Source organism: Suricata suricatta, chromosome 2 (assembly GCF_006229205.1).
Source record: "Suricata suricatta isolate VVHF042 chromosome 2, meerkat_22Aug2017_6uvM2_HiC, whole genome shotgun sequence".
Lineage (NCBI taxonomy): Eukaryota > Metazoa > Chordata > Mammalia > Carnivora > Herpestidae > Suricata > Suricata suricatta.
The window spans coordinates 1,401,943-1,426,558 of record NC_043701.1 but is presented as its reverse complement, the minus strand read 5'-3'; the positions used below and the strand labels follow the sequence as shown (position 1 = coordinate 1,426,558).

Genomic DNA, 24,616 nt, shown 5'->3' with positions numbered 1-24,616 from the left:
TAAGATTAGATCCTAGAGCACTTATACTTTGTGTCCTAAGGAGTTATTTTATACGCTGGATAAACCATTGTTAAACTATCGAGCAAACAGACTTCCTTCCCGGCTTTCTTAGCTGGGTTTCTCAGGAATGAGTTTACTTCCTTCTAATATCACCATGATCATAAATCATGTCCGTGACCGGCAGGGAGCATCTTCTCTGTCCGAGCACTGATCCAGCCTCTTGACAAGTACTAGCCTACTCTTGACAACAGTCTTCAGGTTCGTGCTAGGATACAGCACAGAGATGAGGGACGCTAGACTCAAGGTCACATTCTGGTGGAACTCAGATTTGACATCACTGCTGTCTGATCTGAAAGCCCGTGCTCTTCCCTTCACCATGTCCTGTGAATGTGCATCAGTTTTCTCCCTTGTCTGGGGCTAGAAGGCCATCTGTTTTTCAAATTAAGCTTCTTATGTATTTATTTTAGATGATATTTACCTGTAGCACACTACAGAAAAGTTCTCTATGTCTCTGTCCTGGAAAAGCATTCTTGTTCTCAAAGGGAAAAAAAAGAACATGCATCAACTCTTCCCTCCCCCTTGGAAAGCCTAGTCAGGAAAAGAGAAAGTTTTACCTAAAGCAATGTTTTATTTGGTAGATTATTATAAGTTATATAAATTACACCCATCTAACTTTCCAAGGAAGGCAGTGAGCAATATTCAGTGTTGTGTATTTATTTTATATTGATATATACTTGGATATATGCATACATATATCAAACAAGGATGTATCTTTGATGAGCACCCCAGATGGGTAAATGCATACTGTCTTAGTTCAGGTTTTAGTTGGTGAATCATATCTTCAAAGAAATTATGATCGAAAATACATTTCAGTTGATTTTTTTAAAAATAAATTTTTTAGGGGTGTCTGGGTGGCTTAGTTGATTAAGCATCTGACTTGAGCTCAGGTCATGATCTCACGATCCATGAGTTCAAGCCCCGCATCAGGCTCTGAGCTGTCAGCAGATTCTGAGCTGCTTCAGATTCTGTGTCTCCCTCTCTCTCTGCTCCTCTCCGCTCGCACTCTGTCTCTCTTACTCTCAAAAATGAGTAGATGTTATGAATAAATAAATAAATGACTTAATATTCTATTTTTGCCTAGCCCATGATCTCCTACATCATTTAAATTGCAGGTTCTGTCAGATGAGAATGTGTTTTCACACATGTACACTTAGTACAATGGCATCTAAAACTATGAAATGAATTTTTCTTACAATGTCACCACTGAAAATATTGTGCCATCAGTACGCAAAAACCGAGTGTTTACAGTTCCTGTGTTGTTGTGATGGGCAAAATTAGTGGGGAATTTCATTTTACTTTAATGAATGCCTTTGGAGTGAGATTGGTGTGTTCACTGTGATGTGGGTAACTTTTAGGTAATGGCTATTTTGTATTTTTACTTGACGTAAGATGCTGTGTGAGTCCGGAGTGTAGAGGGTCATACTAATGACACATCCGCTCAGAGCGGTCTCTCTGGTGTGTTTTAGGAGGACGGTCGACTGTCCGTACCGTACGTAACAGAGGAGTGTCTGAAGAAGTTGGACACGAAACAGCAGACCAACACCTTGTTAAACCTGGTCTGGAGGGACTCAGCCAGCGAGGAGGCCTTCACTCTCATGGCGTCCATCGGCCACACGCTAATGGTGCAGCATCGGATGGTGGTGCCCAAAGTCAGGCAAGTCCCCCGGTCACTGTGGACACCGAAGTACACCGTGCCCCCTCGGTCTGCTCCGCTCGGTCTCCACCTGTGTCCCTTTTATCTGCGGTTTGGTTGGGGTTTTTTATTTGTTATTTATTTTTGAGAGAGAGACAGAGTGTGAGTGTCTTAACCGATGCCAGGTCCTGGCGGCTTGTCCCCGGCGCTCGGCGGTACCTGTCTCTCCACCTGACCGGCAGGGCGGAGAGTCCTCGTGGGTTCTTTTCCTGAGGGAGGGAGAGAAAGGGCAGGAAGGGGGACGCACAGAGAGTAAAGACACAACTCACGGTTTCGATCAAGCCTCTTCTAGCCTCTTCCTCTTTATTCAGAAAACGCCATATCTTATAAAGGTTTCAAGGAGGGAAAACAAGGCGGCTGACCTAGGTCGGTTGCTAGGAAACAGGGTCAAGGGATTAAGGCTGGAGTAAAAGGGGAACCAGACCAAAGGGTTCCAGCCCAGCGCCTGAGGGGCCGATGCCACCCTGCCTGCAGGCCGTTGATCTTCGATCTTCTGGCTTCGCCTCTGACCGGGAGGAGCGCTCCCCTGCCTATTTTGCAACTCCCCTCAGGGAGTGACAAATCCGGCTAGCAAATGGCCAAGCAGCTGAATCTTTGCCGCTCTCCACGTGTGAGCAGGGGAGGAAGAGAGAAAGAGGGAGACACAGAATCTGAAGCAGGCTCCAGACTCTGAGATGTCAGCACAGAGCCCGATGCGGGGCTCAAACCCACAAACATTAAAATCATGACCTGAGCCAAAGTCAGACACTTAACCTACTGAGCCACCCAGGCGCCCCTTATCTGCTCTTTTTTAAAGTTTATGTATTTATTTTGAGAGAGGGAGAGAGAACCTTAACCTTACACCTTAAAGAGCTAGAAAAAGAACAGAAAATAAAACCCCAAAACAGCAGAAGACAGGAGATTAATAAAGATTAGAGCAGAAATCAACACCATCGAAATAATGATGAAACACAGATCAGTGAAGCAGGAGCTGGTTCTTTGAAAGATTGAACAAAATTATAACCCCCTGCCTGGATGATCCAAAAGAAAAAGGAAGGACCCAAATAAATAAAATCAAGAACGAAAGAGGAGAGATCACCACCCACACTGCAGAAATACACACGATGATAATAGAATATTATGAGCAATTATATGCCCACAGATTGGGCAATCTGGGAGAAATGGACAAAACGGAAACCGGAGGAAATAGAAATTTGAGCAGAGCCATCACCAGTAAACACATTGAATTTGTAATAAAAAATCTCCCAACAAGAGTCCAGGGCCTTTCTAGGCTTTCTAGGTGAATTCTACCAAACATTTAGAGAGAAAGAGAGCGAGGAAGGGAGGGACAGAGAAAGATGGAGAAAGGATCCCAAGCAGGCTCCATGCTGTCAGGACAAAGCCTGACGAGGGGCTTGAAGTGACCAACCGTGAGATTGGAACCGGAGCCAAAATCCAGAGTCAGACACTCAACCGGCTGAGCCTCCCTGTGGCCCTTGTCTGCTGTTTTCTGATAAGATCTGGTATAGATTACTAAACTGTGCAAGCACTTCATGGAAAATGAGTTTGTTTTTCTTTTCTAAACCAAGTAATCCTTTTTGAGTCTGTTTCCCCAGCCTGTGAGACTTTCAAGTGGCCTATAATGTGTTAAATGAAATTAGCTTGTTTTTCTAGAGTTATCTTGGCAGTGAACGTGGAGTTTAGTCCTAGCCGTCAATTTAGACATTGGATTCGAGGCCCCTGCGTGACACAGTCAGGTGAGCGTCTGGCTCTTGATTTCAGCTCAGGTCATGACCAGGGTCATCGATCCAGCCCCACGTTGGGCTCTACTTGGAGTGTGGAGCCTGTTTAGGATTCTCTTGCTCTCCCTCTGCCCCTCTCCCTTGCTTGCACCCTCTCTCTCTCTCTAAAATAAAATAGAGGCACCTGAGTGGTTCAGTCGGGTAAACGTCTGACTTCAGCTCAGGTCATTATCTTGCAGTTCTTGAGTTCAAGCCCTGTGTTGGGCTCTGTGCTGACAGTGCAGAGCCTGCTCGGGATCCTATGTCTCCCTCTCTCTGCCCCTCCCCTGCTCATTTTCTCTCTCTCTCTTGCTTTCAAAAGTAAACATTAAAAAAAAACCTTTTGAACCTAAGGTTTAAGAAAAAAATAAATGAATGAAAATAAAATGAAGTCTGTTTTTTAAAAAAACCACATTGGACCCATGCCTATATTGTACACCCAGTCTGGGACGTGTCTCCCCGGCCTCCCCATGGCTCTCCTTTCCAGCTTGCCCTTGACGGCTTACTCTGAACCTGATGTGTTTGTTCTTCTACACTTGGAAATAAGCTTTTGGAAGGGACAAAATACATACAAATCAAAATGAGGCCTATTTGTTCTTAGGTGAGTGTGCCTGTAATCTACATACAAATCAAAATGAGGCCTATTTGTTCTTAGGTGAGTGTGCCTGTAATCTTGAAACATTTTTCTGTATTTTGAGTGATAGGTTAGTGGTTGCTTGTGAATTTACCAGAAAGGTATTTAACAGAGTGTGCTGGCCCTCGTAGGAGCCCAGGGACCCGGGTCGTCTGCCGGCAGCTGCTGCGTTCTGGCAGATGGTTTACGTTCCCCTAAAGGATCCTCTGGAAAGAGCGTTGTCTCCCGCTCGGAGAGCAGCCTTTGAAAGGAGCGGTGTGCAGAGAACACGCCCTCCGCCGCGCCGCCTGGTAACCACGGGCCGGGCGGGCTAATTAGGGCCGCCTCGCTCCGGGGGGGGGCGCAGGCCCCGCCCCCGGCAGCTAATTAGCGCTCTGGGCTGATCGCGTTAGAGCCGGATGTGAGGCCTGAGGGTCACAGCGGCGCACCGGGACGCTCGCTTTTATTGTCGCCCAACGCCCACGGCTCTGGACACGCGCCCCACCGCCCTGCTCCGAGGCTCAGCGGGGGGCCGCGTCCAAAAGGTGTTTAATGGGAACGGAGCTCTATACCTGCCTGTTTTAGGAGGACCGCACCATTTCCTCCAAGAAACTGCTCTAGGAATTTTGTTTATGGGTCAGATATATTAGGTTTTAAGTATTTAGATTGTTTTTCTTAGCTCGTGAAAGCAAATAGGCTTACTCTGTTGTAGATTTTAACCGCTTTCAGGTTTTGTGGGGTTTTTTTCAAGGTATTTAAAAGATGATTAGTAAATTCCAAGGCTGATCACTCCCGCTCCTGCCTCCCGGCTCGTGTAACCCCTCTTAGTTTCAAGGTTCGGATTTGCAGTTTTAACGTCTGTTTAGTGTTGATTGTCAGGATGTTAAAGGGATATCAAAACCCTTTTCACACTGATACGGAAAGATTTCCAAGACCTATGTTTATGTGAAAAATAGGAAGATACAGAATGTGAATAATAACCTACTTTTGAGTCAGAAAGGTGGAAAAAGGAGGAATGGATTTTTGTGTTTGCATAAAAAGTCATGGACACAGGAAGTTCGTGAGATGACATTCACATGTCTGGCTGTGCTTTGGACATCTCGGGTGGAGGACAGCGTGCACTTTTCACCGCATTCTGATACGGTTTTGGGTTTCAGATCATGTGAATTACTTAAATTTTTAAAAATTCAGTAATAAATGAGTTTGCCATGAACTTAGGAGAAAAAATTTGTAAATCTTACCAGTGGACTTGGAAATCTGAATAAATATTTGGATATAAAATTAATTTTTTCTTAAGAAAATGTGTTCGTGGTGCCTGTGCAACTCTTTATCTCCAGTTCGTGAGTTCAAGCCCCACGTTGGGTATAGAGATGACCTAACGAAATCTTTAAAAAAGAAAATGTATTCACTATTCTTATTATGAACAAATACTAAATGGTTGTGTTCTGAGTCAGGGGCAAGGAAGGCAGCACCCCAGCATCCAGAGAACTAAACCCAGAAAGATGGGCATTTAAGTGGCCCCCCACGGGCAGCCGGCGCCCCCCGCTCAGCTCTGACCAGGCGGACTCAGCCTGGCTTGGCGTCTCCACCGGATGGACTTCGGTGGTCTGCCCGTGTTGCAGCTCAAGCCGAGGCCGGTGCCCCCCCCGCCCCCCACCGCTGTCCCCGGGCCCGCCTCGCCCTGCTGTGGGGGGACAGGAGCACCTGCGGCACCCAGCTTCGTTCCCCCCCCCCCCCCCCGTGGCCCTCTGCCCTCCTCCTCTTTCCTCTTGACCCTCCTTCCCCGTGACCTTCCCGGACCCTGCTCTCTCGAATTTTCCTTTGCTGTTGGGCTTTTCCCCTATCTCCTCCGAGGGGGCTTCTCTGTCTCTGTGTTTCAGTGTTTCCGGAACTTCTTTGACTTCCATTTCTCTGCACCTTCTCAGTTTTGTCTGCTGATCGGAGTCTCTGAAGGACGGGAGCGGGTTTCCCGTGTTCTGGACGCCCCTTTAGCGCCTCACAGGCTGTCCTCACACTGAGCTCAGCATTTCCCTCCGAAATCTGGGGACCGCGCTGGGGAAGTCTCAGAATGCGGCGACTTCACTTTAATTAAGATGAAGTAGAGGTGCGAGCCCGGCCCCCCGGACCCGGGCCAGCCCCGCTTCGTGTGCCCAGTCGTCCGTGTGGCTGGCTGGTGGCCCCTGATTGCCAGAGCGCGGCGTAGACCGTTCCCGGCCCCACACAAAGTGCTGCCGGACAGCCCTGCTGTGGGCTTTAGGCTTGGACTCGCTCCTTTCTTGGTAAGCCCTGCGTGCGTTCAGTCACTGCACGTGGGTGCTGCAGTCTACACCCGCTGCTGCCGGACTGTGTTGTCAGAGTCGCGAGCGTCTGCCAGGTGTCCCCTTTGCCCTCCGGGGAGACGCACGGTCCTGGGTTCCGGGCTTGCTCAGCACCCTTTCCGTCTCGAACGTTCGGCTGCCCCTCTGACTGCAGTGGTGGTTGTAGCTGCCGAGGACTGTGCCGCAGCCGCGCTCTGCGGCCTCCGTCTCCACCGAGTCTCACGTCTACCCCCTCTGCCTCTCTGGCCAGAATGCCTCCTCCCTCCTCGTCGCTTCTTTCTTGGCCGAGTCCTCTGTTAGAGTCACGCTAAGGTGATCATCCGTCGGAAACCTTGCTGGGGAGTCTGGGGGGCTCAGTCGGTTAAACGTCTGACTCCCGACTTTGGCTCAGGTCGTGATCTTACAGTTCATGAGTTTAAGCCCCATTTCGGGCCCTGTGCGGACAGTGTGAATCCTGCTTCAGAGTCTCTCTCCCTCTCTCTCTGCCCTTTCCCCTCTCATGCGGTCTCTGTCTCGGTCAAAATAAATAAAATAAACTTGTTTTTAACAAGAGGCCCTCCCGGGTTAGTTGGCGAGATGCCGCCTGTAATCCCGGATGCGCCGAGATGTTAGGCAGACGCTCCCTGGCAGAGGGCCGACGCCAGGAGCCGCTCACGGGCCAGCGCGCCGGCGGGCTGCTCGCGGGCTTCGCTTGCCTGCTCCGTGGGTCCTGGACCCTTCGGGATGGAATTGGAAAGGTAACGCCTTAGGGATCACAGGTTGATATTATAATTTTCCTGTGGTTTTCTTGTAAAGACATCAAATCATAAGGCCTCCCAGATCAATTTTATTGCAGTATGTGCTTGAGTTTTCTTTCTTTTTTTAATATAATTTTTTTAGCATTTTATTCATTTTTGAGAGAGCGCAAGCAGGGGAGGGGCAGAGAGAGAGAGAGAGAGGGAGACACAGAATCGGAAGCAGCTCCAGGCTTCTAGCTGTCAGCACAGAGCCTGACGTGAGGCTCAAACCCACGAACCGTGAGATCATGACCTGAGCCGAAGCCGGACGCTTAACCGCCTGAGCCCCCGGGCGCCCCAAAAGTATTCCATCTGGACCTGTGTCTGCAAGAGGAGAATGGGCTTCGGGGGCTGCCTTGTGTTTCTTTCACCGAGGACGCCTTCCTGCCGCGGGCGGGAGGGGCCCCCACCATGTCCTCGCTGCCGACTCGGGGTCCCGCGGGCCACTGGCCTGGTTCACGGCCCGGGTGGAGCGCACTGCCCTTTACTAATTAGGGCGTAGCTTTATCTCAGCTAACGGAACTTGACGGGTAATTTGCAGTATGTCCCAGTTTACATAAAGAACATGTCACTTCCTTACCTTTCAGCAGCAAAGCCCCAAACTAAATAACCTTCAGTAATTTATCAAATTTTTTTAAATGTGTATTTATTTTGAGAGAGAGTGAAAGGGAGAGAGAGGGAGGGAGGGAGGGAGAGAAAGGATCCCGAGCAGGCTTCTCCGTGTCCCGAGGAGCCCACACAACCGTGGAATCACGACCTGAGCTGAAATCGAGACACTGACCTGACCGAGCCCCCAGGCGCGCCTGTGATTTATAAACGTGTTTAATAATTTGTTTTATTTTTGCCTACTGAGTGATTAGCTTAGGAACTGCAGTTGTTGCAAAGTTAAGTCTGAAATACAACTTCTGAAACGTGTAGCCGTTAAGATGGTGGTTCAGAAAGACGCACATACATTTACCTGCGAGGGCGGTGGTTGCCACCTCGCGGGGAGCGGCGCCCCGAGACCGCCCGCTGGGGGCCCGTCCTGTGCGCGGGGCCACGTGGGGTCTGGGCCCCCCCGCTCCTGAGTCGGGCGCCTCTGGGCGCAGGGTGGGAGGCTGCGGGCGCTCCCTGGCTGCGCTGTGTGCCCTTGAGGGAAAAGAGCAAAGGAGACACAGGCTGAAAATGCGTAATTTTTCAGATTCTGAGGTGCTAAGTTTCAGTATTTATATTTAACACGTTTTAGTAATTTGTTGCTCTCAGTAAAATTATACTAGACGATATATTTTTGAAAGAACTCAGTTTCTTGATTGAGGAGAAATAAAGCAAGCAAATATTACTTTCTAGAAGTCTTTCATGCTGAAAGTTTGGATTTTTCATCGCTCTTTTCTCTCTGCTTTACATGCGGCTTGCGCGTCCTTCGTGAAGGCAGGAAAGCGAGGACTTGGCGGTTTGCGTGGCAGTGTGGGCGGGGCTCAGGCGGCTCAGAGAGGGGCGGGCACTGCTAGTTTGTTAAGCTTATTTATTTGCTTTGAGAGAGAGAGAATGAGCCGGGGAGGGGTGGGGGCGGGGAGAGAGTCCCAAGCAGGCTCTGTGTCGTCAGCACTGAGCCCCCCCGGGGCTTGGCCTTGCGAGTCATGAGATCACGACCTGCGCTGCAGTCACGAGTCAGACACTCAACCGACGGAGCCCCCGGCGCCGCTCATTGTTACGGGTCGTTCTGTACGAGGAGGAGGAGAAGTGGGTTCGGGGGGCTCGTGGCCACTGAGGAGATGCAAGGGTGCCCTGTGACCCTGGAGCCCAGCACCGGGGTCAGGCCCCAGCTCGGAGGCGACTCACCGTCAGCCTCAGCCCCCAGACGACGTCTGTAAGGCGGGGGGCCCCCGCAGATCCCTGAAGCGTGCGGGTCTGCCCTGTTTCCTCTGAGCGCAGCCCTGCGATGGGCCGGCCCCTCCTGTCCCCACGGCGGCGCCCGGAGGTGGGGCCCGTCAGCCTCTGCCTCTAGCCACGGAGGTTTCTAGTCTTCTTAAGCAAATTGATACTATGACGGAGGGTTTCTAAAACCTTTATACTTTTATTTATTTTTTTTTATTTTGAGAGAGACAGAGTGTGTGTGGGGGGGGGTGTGAGAGAGAGAGAGTGCAGGGGAGATGCAGAGACAGAGGGAGAGCCCCATGCAGGGCTAGGTCCCACAAACCATGAGATGATGACTGAGCCAAAGCCCAGTCGGACGCTTAGCTGACTGAGCCGCCCAGATGCCCCATTTAAATTTTATTTGACGTGTTAGTTAATATTAAAAAACACATTTTTATATGTTTGTTTCAAGAACAGTGACTTGTCACCCACAGCGCTTTCCCTGAAGCAGCCGCGTCCTCCTCCTGGGCTGGAGCCCCGGCCCCGGCCGCCTCAGGGACCCATGGTGGCTGTGACTCCCCGTCACCCTCAGCAGGCAGCCTGGGGGGACACGTGCTGTCTGTGCGGCTCACACGGATGTGTTCTGCGTCGTACATTTGTCTTTGGTTTATAGCTTTCTTTAATTTTAAAGAAATATATTGAATGAATATTCGCTCCTGCTGACTTACTTTCCCCCGTTCTTTTTTAGGCTTCTCTACAGTTTGGCCTTTAACGCCAGGTTCCTGAGACACCTGTGGCTCCTCCTGTCTTCCATGACCACACGGATGATCACAGGGTATGTGCGACAGGGACTGAGAAATGGAGCTGAGCCTAAGCACGCGGGAAGTTGCGACCTAATTAAGAATATTGTAAGACGGTATTTTAAAGTGCTGCTTATTTTATGTAAGAAAGATTCTAGATGGCCTCAATTTTATACAAGCAATGCCTAATTTACAGTGGTTTGTAGACATTGAGTGAGTGGCTTTGTCTGAGAGTGAATTTGGTTCTAAATCCTAGTCATGTCTTTAAGCCACAGGCCTGAAGTGTCTTTGCTCCGTAGGACTTTCATACGTTTCTGATAGGGAAGATACAGAGCTGAAGCAAATCCAACACCATTACAGATGTCAAAACATAAAATGTTATAGAAGTTAGTTTTTGAAGCTTTTCGTTTATGTAACTTTATTTTTCTTTTATGAATCATCACATAGCTTGAATTCTAGAGTCTTTAATATACACATTTTAACCGGATATTCTAAGCAGAGAATTTAATATTCACACGTCCTCCGTGGTGCGCTGGCGCGGCCTCGGGCCTCGGTGAGCGTCCCCACCGTCAGGAGGCCCGCCGCCCAGCCTGCGGGGGACACACAGCCCCGCTCGGGGCCGGAGTCTGGAAGGGAGAGCCTGGCGCTCTCTCTCCCCCCCCCCCCCCGCCCCTTCTCCCCTCCCTCCCTTAACAGGAAGTTGAAAGAGGTTTTGGAGATGAGGGTGGGGTGTCCGGTCTGGTCCGTGGCGTGCCAGACGGTGACACACGGACGACCGCGTCCGCCGCCTCTGCGCCCGGCCGTCTCCTGGGCGGCGGGAGCCCGCATTCAAGGCAGGCTGGCCGGTAACAAAAGGGGACGTCGCTGTGTTAATAGCTGTGCTTTGAGTGACGTACTCGGGTTTCTTCATTTAATGTTAAGCATCTTGAGTGACAGAGGGAGTTTTCCCTGCCACCACAGCAGCTCCTGACCCTCTGAAAGGGGAGGTGAACGGGGAGAATAGGCCGAGATCAGAGAGAACCTTGAGTGCCTTAGTGCCTAGAGAAATTCTTTTACGTCCTTTCATTCTCAAATAAAAATGTAGGGTCTTCCTGTACGTTCGGTTTGGTTTCTGGGTGCCTTTGGCCGCTTACGGCTACGCCAGCCTTGGCACGGGACACGGATGCTCAGCCCAGAAGACCGGGGCTCCGAGGGCCTCAGCCCAGGGGCCTGGCCCTGCCGCCGCCTGACGGCCGCCTGGGGTGCACGGCGTCGGGCTTGTCAGGAGACGGGCCGCGGGGTGTGAAGGAGAATGAGGGATTATTAACTGTAGCAAACTACTAAGATCATTTTATAAGTTGGCAAAATTACATAACGTTTTTAAAACTCATTTCTTAAAAGCCAGTTGGAGAATTTGGGTTTCATTTTTCTTATTAAAAGAAAATTCCTCAGGAGACTTTTGACGGGATACACGTTAGAATTGTATTAATGCTCTGGAAATTTCTTGAGTTTACGGTTGGAATAAAATTTAAAACTTGAATGCCCGGTTTCTGTGAAGCCGGCATCGAGTTAGTCCGGAAGTAGTTTCCGAACAAGACTTCCGCCCAGGCCTCTGAGTCCTGGTGAGCGTCGGGGTCGTCACGGAGCGCGTGAAAACGTGCGTGTCTGTGTGGACCCCGAGTCTCGCTGGCCCGGGCCGGAAGCCCCGGGGGTGGGTGGCCTCACAGGCTCCCGGGTGACGGAGGTGCCGCGGGACACGCGGGACCGCCTGGCTGGCTGGCTTGTCTTTGTTGTGAGACGTCACGTCCCCGGCCCCGACGCTGGCGCGGCGCCCCGTGTCTCTGCTGCGACCACGACCTCGTGTCGCGCTGGCAGCAGTCTCAGCGGCGCTCTTGCAACTGTGTCAGGTCGGGGCCGCCCGGGGGCTCAGTCGGCTGAGCGTCTGGCTCTCCATTTTGGCTCGGGTCGTGAGCTCACAGTTCGTGGGACGGAGCCCCGAGTCAGGCTCCGCGCTGACGGCATGAAGCCCGCGTGGGGTTCTCTCTCCCTCGCCGCTCCTGCCTCGCCCCTGTTTGTGCGCATGCGCGCGCGCTCTCGCTCGCTCGCTCGCTCTCTCAATGAATAAACTTAAAAAAAATATTTTAAAAACCCAAGTTCATTTTAGGCAAGAAAGCCCTCAGTAGAAACTTCTGTAGCAGAGAAGCCTTGATGCCAGGCGCGGGGCTGCCGCAGCCCTGGGGTGGGGCCCTCCTCCGTGGCCCTAGTGATGCTCGCACACCAGCCAGCTGTGCGTCTGGGTCCCTGCCCTCACAGCCCTGCTGGTGGCAGTGCTGTCCCCTGAAGTGGGCCCCGTGGACACCCGAAAGCTCCCGGTGGCTCAGGCCATCTCACCAGGGCCCCCCAAAAATAGCAGCACATGTGCCCGCCTTGCCCTCTGCTCTGCACTCTCACGTTACCCGGCAGCGGTGGGCGGCCGGTTGGAAATTTGTGGCTCCTTGTTCCTGCTCACGGCCCACCTGATTCACGCCTGTGGTTTGTGGAAATAGGTGCTCAAGTGTGAACATGCACGGAAGGAGACGAGGGGGCCGGCGTCCACGACACCTGCCCGCCGGCAGGCCACGCCGAGGGCGCTTACGCGGCGCCTCCGCTCCTGGGCGCTCCCGGGACAAGGAAGCTCGTCTGCCCAAGGGAGGAAGGGGACAGGTTCCGGGGGCAGAAGGAGACTTAGCGGCCCTCGGCTCCTGACAGGCGAGCGGGACTCCAGGGCTCCGCGCAGACCGCCTCACTCTAGGTCAGGGCTCCTGGTGCGAGGGGGTGCCGACGGCCGCTGGTGAGGAAACCTGCGGACTAGAACAGGGCCCAGCTTAGAAGAGGGCAGACTTTATTCCGAAGGTTCTCGTCAAGGTTCACTCCTTGGCCATTTTGAGTGTTCCTAAATGTAAGTCGCTGGATAAATTTTTCACGAGACCAGCATGATACCTTGTTAAATACATTAAGTGGGGGGCGGGGGTGGGGGAAGAGGCGGTTTTCAACATACAAATAAAGTGTGTGTCTTGAGTCGTGGCATTACTCACTGTGGCCCTCTCTCTGGGGACCGCTGGCTTTCTCGGTGACCACATCCGTCCAGTGGGTCCCGGGAGCAGGAGCGTTAGCAAAGAGAGGGGAGTTGTGTTCTCCTTTTTAATTCGAGTTATTCACGAACCATATTGTTCGAAGGGCTTGCCTTCCCTTGAAGTGATTCAGCTGCTAACGGGGATGTTCTCCTCCCTGGTCGTGCTCCTCTGCCGCCCCGGCCCCTCTCGCTCCCAAACGAGAACGAGCCCGGACTGACCGGCGGCCTTCGCCCTGCCGTCTGCAGGTCGGTGGTGCCGCTGCTCCAGGTGCTGTCCCGGGGCTCCCCGATGGCTTTGGAGGACTCCCGCCGGATCATCCCTCTCTTCTACCTGTTCAGCTCGCTCTTCAGTCACTCACTGATTTCCATACACGACAGCGAGTTCTTTGGGGACCCCATAGAAGGTAAGAGGCCTGTCCGTTTTCATAGATGGTAGAAACGTTTTAAGCCTCCTAAGCCTTTCACTGTGTTGAGGCATGAGAAAAGGACAGGGACACTAGGATGTGACTGTGTTTCAGTGGTAGGTCAGAGACCGTCGTCCACGATGCCCTTCACCCTAGAAGAGCTGGTGCCGCTGTCCCGCTGCCTTCGGGACGCGTGCCTGGGGATCATCAAGCTGGCGCACCCGGAGACCAAGCCCGAAGTGCGGGAGGAGTACGTCACGGCCTTCCAGAGCGTCGGGGTCACGACCAGCGCTGAGGTGCAGCGGTGCGTCCAGCTGGAGCAGAAGCGATGGGTGCAGCTATTTAAGGTACGGGGTGCGCGTGCGAGCGCGTGTGTCCTAAGAGCAGAGGGACCGGTTTGCGTCGGCGTCATTCTTCATGTCCAAAACCTTGTTAAATGAAGAAAGTTCATTTTCATTTTCCTTTTGCCTTTAGAACCTTGTTTTCACATCGTTACGTGCATATTTCAGAAATTGAGTACTTTTAGTGACAGGATGGAGTAGAAATAAAACTTTGAAATATTTTCATTTTTATTTTTCACTAAAAGATCTCTTACAGATTTCATTTTTTTAATCTCTTTGAGAAATGGTTAAGAAAGGCAGGATAAGGCCGTGAATGTAATGCAAGTTGCGTGTAAACTATTTTAAGGTCTCTTCATTTTTAACCGTGCCAAGCGGGGGGGCTCCTGCGGCTGGAGCCCCGGCGGGCAGCCCCGCCGAGGGGAGAGAAGAAGGAAAGATAAAGGGTGCTTGGCGCGCCATGAAATGTCTGCAGCAAACACATGCAGTCAGCGAAAACCGCTCGTTAAGGGAGCGGGGGCAGCAGGAGTGCATTTTCCAAATTGAGCGCTGGATTTACAGTCCGCCGGCGCCCGCGCCCCCGCGCGCACTAATGTGCGGCCTGAGTCATCAGCCGCCCTCCGGGTCTTCTATCACTGCTGTTGTCAAGCTATCTATTTAATTGAAAGAAGTTAATTGAATGAAAATGATCAACTAAGCTTGTATTAATATTGCTAATGGAACTTTCTTCTTGGCCATGTTTGGAGAAAGATGTCAAGCTAGACTTCAGGAGAGGCCCATTAATGCTCGCACTTAACCTGATGGGCTAATTACGGCTGCTTATTCATCGGCCGAGCGCGCCGAGGCTCTGCCCGGCCCGCTCCGCCGGATTTTACAACACATTTCACTTAGGAGCGTGAGCATTAGGAGCGGCGAGAGGAACTGATAATGTTTTGATTGCACTGAACACAGCGCTAATGCATCATTGAATTTATAATTTGTGCAGATTGATGTGATATATGTTTGCACAATTTATTTTAATTACCTATCTCTGTATCCCAAGTCAACTTTAAAGGTCACATATTGAACCCTTACTGTATCCATTCTTAAAAACTGACAATTTTGCAACTTATCCAAGTTAAAAACAAGCTTTCTAACCCATTCAAAACTTACAGTTCTTCTGTAAACTCTTCCTGGATGTGTGTATTATGGTAGCATGTGAGTTTTTCTGTGTGTATTTAATTAAACTCTGGGATCTTCGTTAATGAAGCAGGACATCAGGGCCTGCGCCCGGCGTCAGATGGCCTCATGAGCTGATAGCTCCTGTTGAGAACTTCATAGGTTTCATATGACAGGCTTATCTTCAGGACTCAGTCTCCGAATTTAATCATTCCTGGCCCCATCTTGCTTAAGCAGTAAATGAAAATCCTGTAGTGAATTTTTTCTTATGCCTCAAAATGACTCACTACCACTTGATTAAGGATTGACGTTTTTAGGAATTCGGGCGAAGGTTCACTTTTCTGATACAGGCTTGTTTGAGGCCTGAAATGGAGTTGTTACCAAGACCTGAGTTTAGAACAGAATTGTTTAAAGACAGTTTTTGGAACAGGATTCCTGTTCTTTGGGAAAAAGAAACCTTTTTCGTACTGTCTGCTGTTAAGCTGAGTCCCCCAGATAATGAAAAATCAGGGCATCGTTTTTGAGTAGGAAAGGGCTTTACTGCTGTTAGTTTTCCTTTTAGGAAAAAATTATCTTTAATATTAGATAAAATGAATTCCCTCTCGGGGGATACTGTATCCCCGACAGTACTCCAGGAGCTCTAATATATTAATCCATTTCATGTGGTGATTCTGCCAGGAAGGTGCTGGTGCTGTTCCCATTTTACAGATGAGGCCACAGAGCCTCCGGTGATGGAGCCGGCGTTTGAACTCAGCCGCCTCCCCCTCGGAAAAGCGCGAACATAGAATGTTAGCGTTTTTAATGTTAATTTAGTGCCAAATTTGAATTGGAGAATTCGGAGTAGAGGCGACCAGAAAGGTAACAGTATCTTGCCCGTGATTTCCTGCCTTCCGCTGATTTTGACAGAATTGCAAATGATGAGACCTGACTCCTTCATCCACCGACCATTTTCATTTTTCAGTCTTATGATGGTCCTTTCAAACTAATTTCTGTGAGAGGCTCTGTTGGCTGGTCACAGAGCATAGAATTTTAAGTGGATCGAGTCATCTTTCTTTGTCACTGGAAGAATTGAGGTCAGTTGCTGGGCCCCGCGTTGACACTGCTAAAACAGTTTATGCATTTATCAAATTTATAAACTCCTCTGGAGGCGTAATTTATAGGGCTAATTACTCGAGCCTGCGCGGAGCGGGCCGCCCCTCCCCAGCACCCCGGGAAGGAGGCGTCCTGGGGCCAGGGGCGCTTCCGGACCGTCCTCGTGGCACGCCTCCAAGCGCGGGACAGGTCTGGTTATGAGTGATGGTCACGTTCTCGGTGGCTGATTTTATTTCTCCGTCTCAAAAAGAATTTTTTGATAACAAGCGAACATTAAAACCACAGCGGTGCCCTCACGCAGCCCGCGCGCCGCGGCGGAGCGTCGGCGTCCGGCCCCCGGTGCCCCTGTTCTCTAGACCAGTGCCACGTCCTTTCATCTTCGAAGGGTTTTGTTCCGTTTCTGACCACCGAACACTGAGGAAGGTGGTGCTTTCAGAAGTAAGCTCTCCGCGTGTCAACGACCCCGGAGGGCTCGGCTGTCTAACAGCAGGCCGGTGCTCACAGGTGCCGGGCGTGGGGGCGCAGTTATTTATGGCGGATAAGAGAGGGTGGACCACGGGTGTGTGCGCTTCTGAAGGTTTGCTTGAGTAATGGTTTTAGTCACTGAGCCTGTAGTTAAGGTTTGCATCTAGCACGGAAGGCGTGCTGTGGGGACAAGAGCGAAACGGCCCGGAGAAATGTTGCCCGCTACGGTCACAGCTGCTGGGGTCTGAGAGCGTCCGCGTGCCCGTCTGTGTTCTGTCCTCCCTATTTCTTACCACACTTGGACTCAGGGGCTCCGGGGGACCAGCAAGAATGAGGGACTGGCTTTACCTGAAGGGAACTGAGCGAACGTCACTATGGGTGGTGCCTCTGCCCAGGCAGCCGCCCGTGGAGGCGGCGGGTCCGGGCAGAGCCTCCGACCTGCCACTGCCGCTCAGCCGTCCGTGAGTCCGAGCCCTGCCGGCCCCTGACAACGAGGAGCCTGCTTGGGGCTCTCCCGCCCAGCCCCCCAGTCCTCCTCACCCCCAGAGTCAGTGCAGGGACTCTCCCCCCACCTCCCCCCACCCCCAGAGTAAATGAACGTCACACACACACACACACACACACACACACACACACACACACGAGGTTTCAATATGCAGGTAGGCCTCCCTGTACAAAGAATTCACTTTGGGCAGATATATATAACCTTTGATCTCAGCAAAAGTGGGCTTACCTGTGACTCAGGTCCTGTTTATCTTTCTTTAAGTTTATCTATTTTAGAGAGAGCGCACACATGACTGCACGAGAGGAGGAGGAGCAGAGAGAGAATCCCGAGAAGGCTCCATACTGTCAGCACAGAGCCCAGCATGGGCTCCACCCCCACCCGTGAGGTCATGACTGGAGCCGAGATCAAGAGTCAGACATCAGCCCATCGAGACGCTGGCGCCGCAGCAGATCTTGGATTCAAACAGGACCTCAGTCGGGGCGTCGGGGCGGCCCCGTTGGTTGAGTGCCCAGCTCTTGATTTCGGCTCAGGTCATCATCCCATGGTTGAGATTGAGCCCCTCATCGGGCGTGGGGCCTGCTTAAGGTTCTCTCTCCTTCACACGCACTTTCTCTACAAAACAGTCTATATCTATGTCTATCCATAATTCGATTTTGTTACAGTTTTAGTATGCATGTCTATGCCAGAAAAGTTAATAAAATTAACTGAAAGAAAAACTGCCTTTTGATCTCCACACTGGCCATCTGTGGATCCAGATCAAAATTGGTACCCTAGCTTTCCTCACCTTTCAGTCTTTAACTTACGTAACTTTTTAATGGTTACCTCCATGTTCCTCTCCGATACTAAGTATTTGTACAGCAGTTGAGTTTGTGGCCCTGAAAATGCATGCAGAGAGCAGGAATGTGATCAGAGGTGACTTGACATCACAAATGGACCCGGGGGTGTGCAGAGCCGTGGGGAGAAGCACCCGGCTCCAGAGCCGCGCCCAGGCGAGCGCCGGAGTTGTTGCTGTGTCCACAGCTGTCAGAGGTCCTCCTAGGACACGTTTCCCCCTCAGCGCCCTTGACAGCATGTCTTTTAAGAAAAGATAAATGCTGTCACTGTAGGAAAAAGTTGTACGAAATTGCTATACTTGGAGATTGCTTACATTATAGCTCAAATGAGCTAATACATTTCCAGATCTGTGTTTCAGAGCTCAGTTACTGCCCGCTTTGTAGTCAGCCCTTCGCGTGTCCTGCTAACTTTTCTCTCTTCTTCGGGACGGAACTCACCGCCTTGTGCTTGGAGCTCATTCTTGAGGCGCCTGGCTGGCCCCGTCGGTTCAGGTCCAACTCTACTCTTGAGTTTGGCTCAGGTCGTGATCCCAAAGGTGCGTGCGATGGAGCCCCACTCAGCCTCTGCACTGACAGCGTGGAGCCTGCTTGGGATTCTCTGTCTCTCCCTCTCTCCGCCCCTCCCCTGCTCACTCTCTCTGTCTCTTTCTCTAAAAAAATAAATAAACATTTGTAAAAAATTGTATTATTTGGGGCACCTGGGTTGCTCAGTCAGTTAAATGTCCAACTTCTGCTCAGGTCATGATCTCACAGTCCTTGGTCTGTGGGTTCGAGCCCCGCGTCGGGCTCTGTGCTGACAGCTCGGAGCCTGGAGCCTGCTTCCGATTCTGTGTCTCCCTCTCTCTCGGTCCCTCCCCTGCTCATGCTGTGTCTTTCTCTGTCTCAAAAATAAACACTAAAAAAAATGTTTTTTAATTGTAGTATTTATCTTAAAAAACCACGGACTCGTCCTGGCCCCACTGGATGCTCTTCTGCGGCCTGACCCGCCGGTGGCCGAGGGGAGCCCTCGACGGCCCGGGCTGCGCACTCGCTGGCGTGCGGGGGCGGCGGCCCGCGCTGTGGCCCCTCCCGTGCGTGGTGGGCGCTGAGCTTGTTCCGTGACGCGGCCCTGCTCTCCCCTGCAGGTTATCACCAACCTCGTGAAGATGCTGAAGGCCAGAGACACCAGAAGAAACTTCTGTCCTCCAAACCACTGGCTGTCAGAGCAGGAAGACATTAAAGCAGATAAGGTTTCCGCAGAGATCTTTATATTTTTTATTAAATGTATTTTTCAGCTTTTGTTGTTCTAGGGAGGATAAATTCTTTTAAATTGGTTCATTTACTACTTATTATGGAATGAAGTATTAGCAGTACACTTAATTATTACTTCTTTAGTGACAGAGCATTTAGCAGTATCATTGGCTTCAACATACCTCCTGAGTTTGTTATTAATCCTGATTTTCTCCTTTAACCACAAATTATATTGAAGCCTAGTGGTTCTTTATTGTGGTTGCAAAAGATTTTGCTTTTATTGAAAGGTATTGAAAGGTACTTAAAGGCAATGGAGCATGTCCTTGATGTTCTAAAGGGACAGAGACAAGTTTGAATATTTCTGAGATTACTAAGATCTAGATATGAAATACATTCAATAGTGTAATATATTTTTAGAAATTTAAATAACATTAACAAAGGTCATGAACTGTTTTCATTTTTGTTTGTCAGAAAAGGGCATGATTGTGTTCATTTCAAAATCTTGGGGATGGGTGCAGAGAGTGGACGGCGTAGGAGAAACAAACTATGGAAGTAGGCAAGAAAAGGGAACAGCAGAGCACCTGGGTGGCTCAGTCAGTTAGGCATCTTGATCTCAGCTCAGGTCTTGATCTTAGGGTCATGAGTTCAAGCCTCGCATTGGGCTCCACTCAGGGTGTAGAGCCTACTTAAAGAAAGGAGAAGGAGAAAACAGAGGTGTTTTAGAACCGTTTCAGAAGCATCGCTATGTCGGCGTGGATCTTGAAGCGTGGGGTGCCCAGCTGTGCCCACTGGTTAGGCTGCGGGGCCACGCCCGGCCCGGTGGCGGCGCACATCTCCAAGGCCCACGTGGGCCTCCCAGCAGCGTTGCCCACGCAGGAAACCGCCTTCAGAGTGATGGGGGTCTCGTCACTGGAGAGTCCGGGACCATCGGCGGCACCAGCCCTTCGGGCTCGGTGTAACGGACTGAGCGTCCAATGTGCTTGAATCTCCGAGTTACGGGTGCCTGGCTGGCTCCGTCGGAAAAGCATGGGGCTCTAGATCTCAGGGTCGTGAGTTCAAACCCCACGTTGGGTGTATAGATTATTCAGATAAATAAAACTTTTCAAAAGGCATTTTAAATGCTGGAAGAAGAAGAGCGTGATTGGCCGACTTAAAAGCGGAGGAAGCACCTTGTCACCTCGAGCCCTGGTTGGGAGACAAGCCATCGAGGCCGCGGCTGCCTTCCCCGTACAGACGTCCTGCTCCTCAGGCTGCGCCGTGCTGACGGGAGACCCGCCTTGGGGCAGGGCCGCTCTGGCCCTGGAGTCGCACAGCGCGCGGTCCTGATGAGTCAGTGGTCCGGGCGGTGCCCCTCCGCGTGCAGGTGCAGGCCCCATGGGGACCTGCCGGACCGGCTGGAGGTGCCAGCAGATGAGGTCCAGGGCCGAAGCCCCTCGCCGTGCCGCTCTGGACCGCAGAAGGCTCAGCTGTGGGAGACACCGTGCCTGCGAGCGTGCCTGCTCCGTTTGGGCCTCCTCGCCTGGCACAGCCTGCACCCGGACCTGCGGCCACCGGACACGTGCCTTGAGGAAAGGGCACGCCGCCCGTGAAGCGTCCTGGCCAGAAAGCGAACCTGGGTGTGAGGATGCCGCTGCCCGTGGGTGCGGGATGTGGGCCGAGGAGCCCCGTTAGCGCCGAGGGGCGCAGCCCACACCGTCCGGACGCCGGGGGGGAACCGATGGGCCACCACGACCCCGGCCTCAGTGGATATGCAGTGTTTTAAGTTACGAGATGCTGAATATTTAGTAGTAAGACATTGTTCATTCTTTAAGTGGGATGTGTTTTGTTCAGAAAGAGATCACGTGACAGTGTATGCACCTGTTACCGGCACTACCTAGAACAAGCAGTCCCCGGGTGCGTTAGGAGATGCAGTCACGCTGTGACAGTGTGGAAGGGCAGCCAGCAAGGGGAGGGCAGGGAGGGGCAACCTGGAAAGGACAAGGGATCAGAGAGCGACCGGCCGACGGTCCATGTAAGACATCGGTTTAGTTCGCACAGTCACGTTAAGGTCTGCGCCCCGGCCCAGGGCTGCACTGAGCAGGAGCTGTCGGCCCCGCAGGTCACCCAGCTGTACGTTCCGGCTTCCAGACGCGTGTGGCGGTTCCGGCGGATGGGGAGGATCGGGCCCCTGCAGTCGAGTCTGGACGGTGAGTTCCCTGCGGCCTCGTGCGCTCCTCTCTCAGTGCAGGTTTGTGGGCTGCATCCCGCACCGGGAGGTTCACTCTGCAGTGCTGTCGTGCGGTTTGTGATACACCTGTGCCGCCATGGCCTCCCGTACAGGAAAGGCGCACCACGCCGGAATTACCTCGTGTTCCTTTGTACTTGAGCCCCAGCCCGGCCTCAGCCCGTGGCTACCACTGATGTGTTTTTTGTCCTGGGTGCGGGGTCAGCACGGACCCTCAGTTCCTAACACAGTGCCTGCCCAGTGCCACGAGATGGGGTGGGGCCGTGCCCCGACTCAGCAGAGGCCTTACGATGTGTTGCAGTGGGTTTGGAGTCCCCGCCGCTGTCGGTCTCTGAGGAAAGACAACTCGCCATCCTGACGGAGTTGCCCTTTGTGGTTCCATTTGAGGAGCGCGTCAAGGTACGCAGTTTGGTGTCTCTACGGACCGCGCGTGCGTGTAATGGTCCCTTCCGTCATTTCCGCGTGGAAAACTAACACCGACCCAACAGTCCCCGCAGATGCGCAGTGCGGCCTGCTTCCGCGGGTTTCCTTTTTCTCCTCAGATGCTGATAGTTGACGATGATTTGTAACAGCGTAGTCCGGGGGCGCAGGGGGTGCAGCGGGCGAGCGTCTGACTCCTGATTTCGGCCCAGGCCACGGTCTCCGCCGGCACGGCCCCTGTGTCGGGCGGGGCCCGCCGGGATTCCCTGCCCCTCCCCCGCTGGCGCGCACGCACGCTTGCGCTTTTTCTCTCAAACTAAAGAAAAACATTTTTTTAAAAAAGAGTACCGTCTAACCAATTCCCTCTTTCCATAGACTTGAAGGGTTTTGTCCTTAGTTGTAGCTGTAGTTCAGCAGCTTGTCCCACCGTCGCCGTGTTCTCACGGAGAGGGAGGTCCTTTGCCTAGTGAACTTTGCATTGTTTTCAAAAATGTTTGTTTTGAAAAGATATGCTTCTGTACATTATGTCGAAGTTATTTATCACAAGCACTGCTTTATAAAAGAGACTTGGATCATTATCTTAATTTCTTGCCTGGTCATTTTTGACTAATGTTTAAAACTTTGAGATTTTAAAATGTTTTGTTTGTATTCACCAACTTAGCAAATTTCTAAAAACTACCAGGCTATTTTTTTTAAGTTTATTTACTTAGAGAGAGAAAGAGAGAGTGACTGGGGAGAGACAGAGAGAGAGAATCCTAAGCAGGCTCCATATGGAGCCTAATGCAGAGCTCAAACTCATGAACCAGGAGATCATGATCTGAGCTGAGATCTAGAGTCGGACACTTGATGGACTGAGCCCGCCAGGAGCCCACACCAGTCTCTGTTCTTTTTATTTTATTATTTTTTTTTTTTATTATTTTATTTATTTATTTATTTTTTTTACTTTATAAAGTTTCGTATTTTTTTAACATATGCAGTTATTTTCCATCCTTTACAATACAGTAGTTGCAATGACACTCAAAACAGAAAAGCAAAGTAAAAAATCAAAACCCCCACTTCTGTTTCATGTAATTAGACTTATACAGAAATTAGAGGGTTAAGTAACAACTAGTTAATCCCCTAATTTCACAGCTATCTGAAGTGGCCATCGTTATATAGCAGCTTATCTATGATACATTCAAGATACATGATACAATATATTACTTGTTCATAGGCTACAACACAGCCTGCTTAATACCTTTCCTTAAATTCCACCTCTACACTACAAGATGCTTGAGGTCCAAAAAATACGGAACGCTTCACGACTTTGCGTGTCATCCTTGCGCAGGGGCCGTGCTAATCTCTGTATCATTCCAATTTTAGTGTATGTGCTGCCGGAGCGAGCACCAGTCTCTGTTCTTAACTAATGGTTTAAAGAGGGCAATTTTAGTCTTGCCCACTTCTTATAGGATGAGCAAAAAATTAAATTTCTTTTAAAGCTATTGGTGTTTCTTTACTAAGACACACACACACACACACACACGCACACGCACGCACGCATAAATGCAACGTGCTATTACATAGTTCCTGAGCTCCCTCTACTGGATTTTTAGTATCAAAGAAAAATCAGTCGAATTCCTCCTAGTAATACACAGCTTTACAATGAAAGCTATTCTTTCTTTTTCTCTCTGTCACCTGGGTTTTCCTAAAGGGTTTGCAAAAAAAAGTACTGAAAATATGCTCCAGCATGGGATTTTAAAAATTGGCTGTAAGATGGGGAAGAGGAGCAAGATTACAGATACACAAAGATCACACACTGGTAAGGCCACGCGTCCATATTTGATACCGTGGCTCTTAAAATTCATTTCTGACTTTATGGAGATAGGAAACTTAAGGTTTATTTAGCAGGTTTTCGTTGCTTCTGTTTATAACAAAGAGTCTGGTTTCGGGTAACCTGACAGCTTCCCATCTGTTAGATCTTTCAGAGGCTGATTTATGCAGATAAGCAAGAGGTGCAAGGAGATGGTCCGTTCCTGGATGGAATTAATGTCACAATAAGAAGAAATTATATTTATGAAGATGCTTATGACAAACTTTCCCCAGAAAATGGTACGTATCGCCGAGGGGCTGTGAGGAGGGTCCTGGCTGCAGCGCGGCGTCCCTCACCTCCTTCCCCGGGGACTTCTCACAGGGAGCTGGGCGCCGGGGCTGGCAGGCGCTGGTATCAGATTCTAAGACTGACAAACAACTGTTGCAACACGAGCCTTTTTCAAATTCTGATTTCTGTTTTTAAGGCAAAAAACTCCACCTGCAAATGTCTGTTTCTAAAGTTTAGGTGACGACCTAGAGTTCTGAAAATGTTGGTGGGCACCGTTTACATTCTGTAGTACGTGTAATAATTTGTGTGTGCGTTATAAACTCTAAGCCACGTTTAGCAGAGCAAAGCAAGCCCCCGCGGTGCTGATTTCTTGATAGAAGGAGGGGTGCCCCAGCATCAGTGCTGGCAGAGAGAGACCAGGGGTCTCTCCCGTAGCAGCACGTAGAGGTCAGTGACACGTTTGTCCCGTGAGTGACACCCAGCATGAGGGTGGTGGTGCTGACTTCTGCGTTCACAGTGTTTCCTGCGGAGTCCCGGGGCCCTGGCGCTGCCTGGCATCGGGGCGGGGCCGCCGCGGGGCTCCCAGCAGACGTTGGCAGGGCTCGGTGGGAGGTCATGCAGCCAAACCTCGGGTCAAGTGGCCTTTGTCTCACGGGGCTAGTCTTGGTATGCTGTGGGGCTAGCGGAGGGCGGCTGGCGGCAGGCGCGGGTGCCTCGCGTTCCGGGTTCTGCGCGCCGGGCTGGGTGTTCACGTGACCTCGTGTTCTCAGCCGGCCTGTGCGGTGGCCCCTGTGAGTGTTACGTGCGAACGGTGCGACATGCGGCACTCTGGCTCAGGCCCGGCCCGCTTCCGGGAAGAACGGGCCCTCCCCCCTCGGGGCCCCCCGGGCCCGCGGAAGCCGGCGAGGGCCGCTGGTGTGCCCCCG

The 24,616-nt window shown here is 51.3% G+C and overlaps 1 protein-coding gene and 1 non-coding gene across 5 annotated transcripts in view; one reads left to right on the top strand and one right to left on the bottom strand.

The window, feature by feature from the left end:
* UBE3C (ubiquitin protein ligase E3C) overlaps positions 1-24,616 on the top strand; it is a 98,474-nt gene that overhangs the window by 32,310 nt on the left and 41,548 nt on the right. For all 4 annotated transcript variants that reach the window (XM_029920934.1, XM_029920924.1, XM_029920941.1 and 1 more), the window contains 8 exons: positions 1,527-1,714; positions 9,802-9,888; positions 13,191-13,348; positions 13,463-13,695; positions 18,864-18,968; positions 21,068-21,155; positions 21,495-21,592; positions 23,569-23,701. In XM_029920934.1, coding sequence (XP_029776794.1) covers positions 1,527-1,714; positions 9,802-9,888; positions 13,191-13,348; positions 13,463-13,695; positions 18,864-18,968; positions 21,068-21,155; positions 21,495-21,592; positions 23,569-23,701 — 1,090 coding nt within the window. The remainder of the gene's footprint in view (positions 1-1,526; positions 1,715-9,801; positions 9,889-13,190; positions 13,349-13,462; positions 13,696-18,863; positions 18,969-21,067; positions 21,156-21,494; positions 21,593-23,568; positions 23,702-24,616) is intronic.
* On the bottom strand, positions 22,896-22,999 carry LOC115286106. The gene has a single exon (XR_003905865.1). It is a non-coding gene; the product is annotated as a U6 spliceosomal RNA (small nuclear RNA).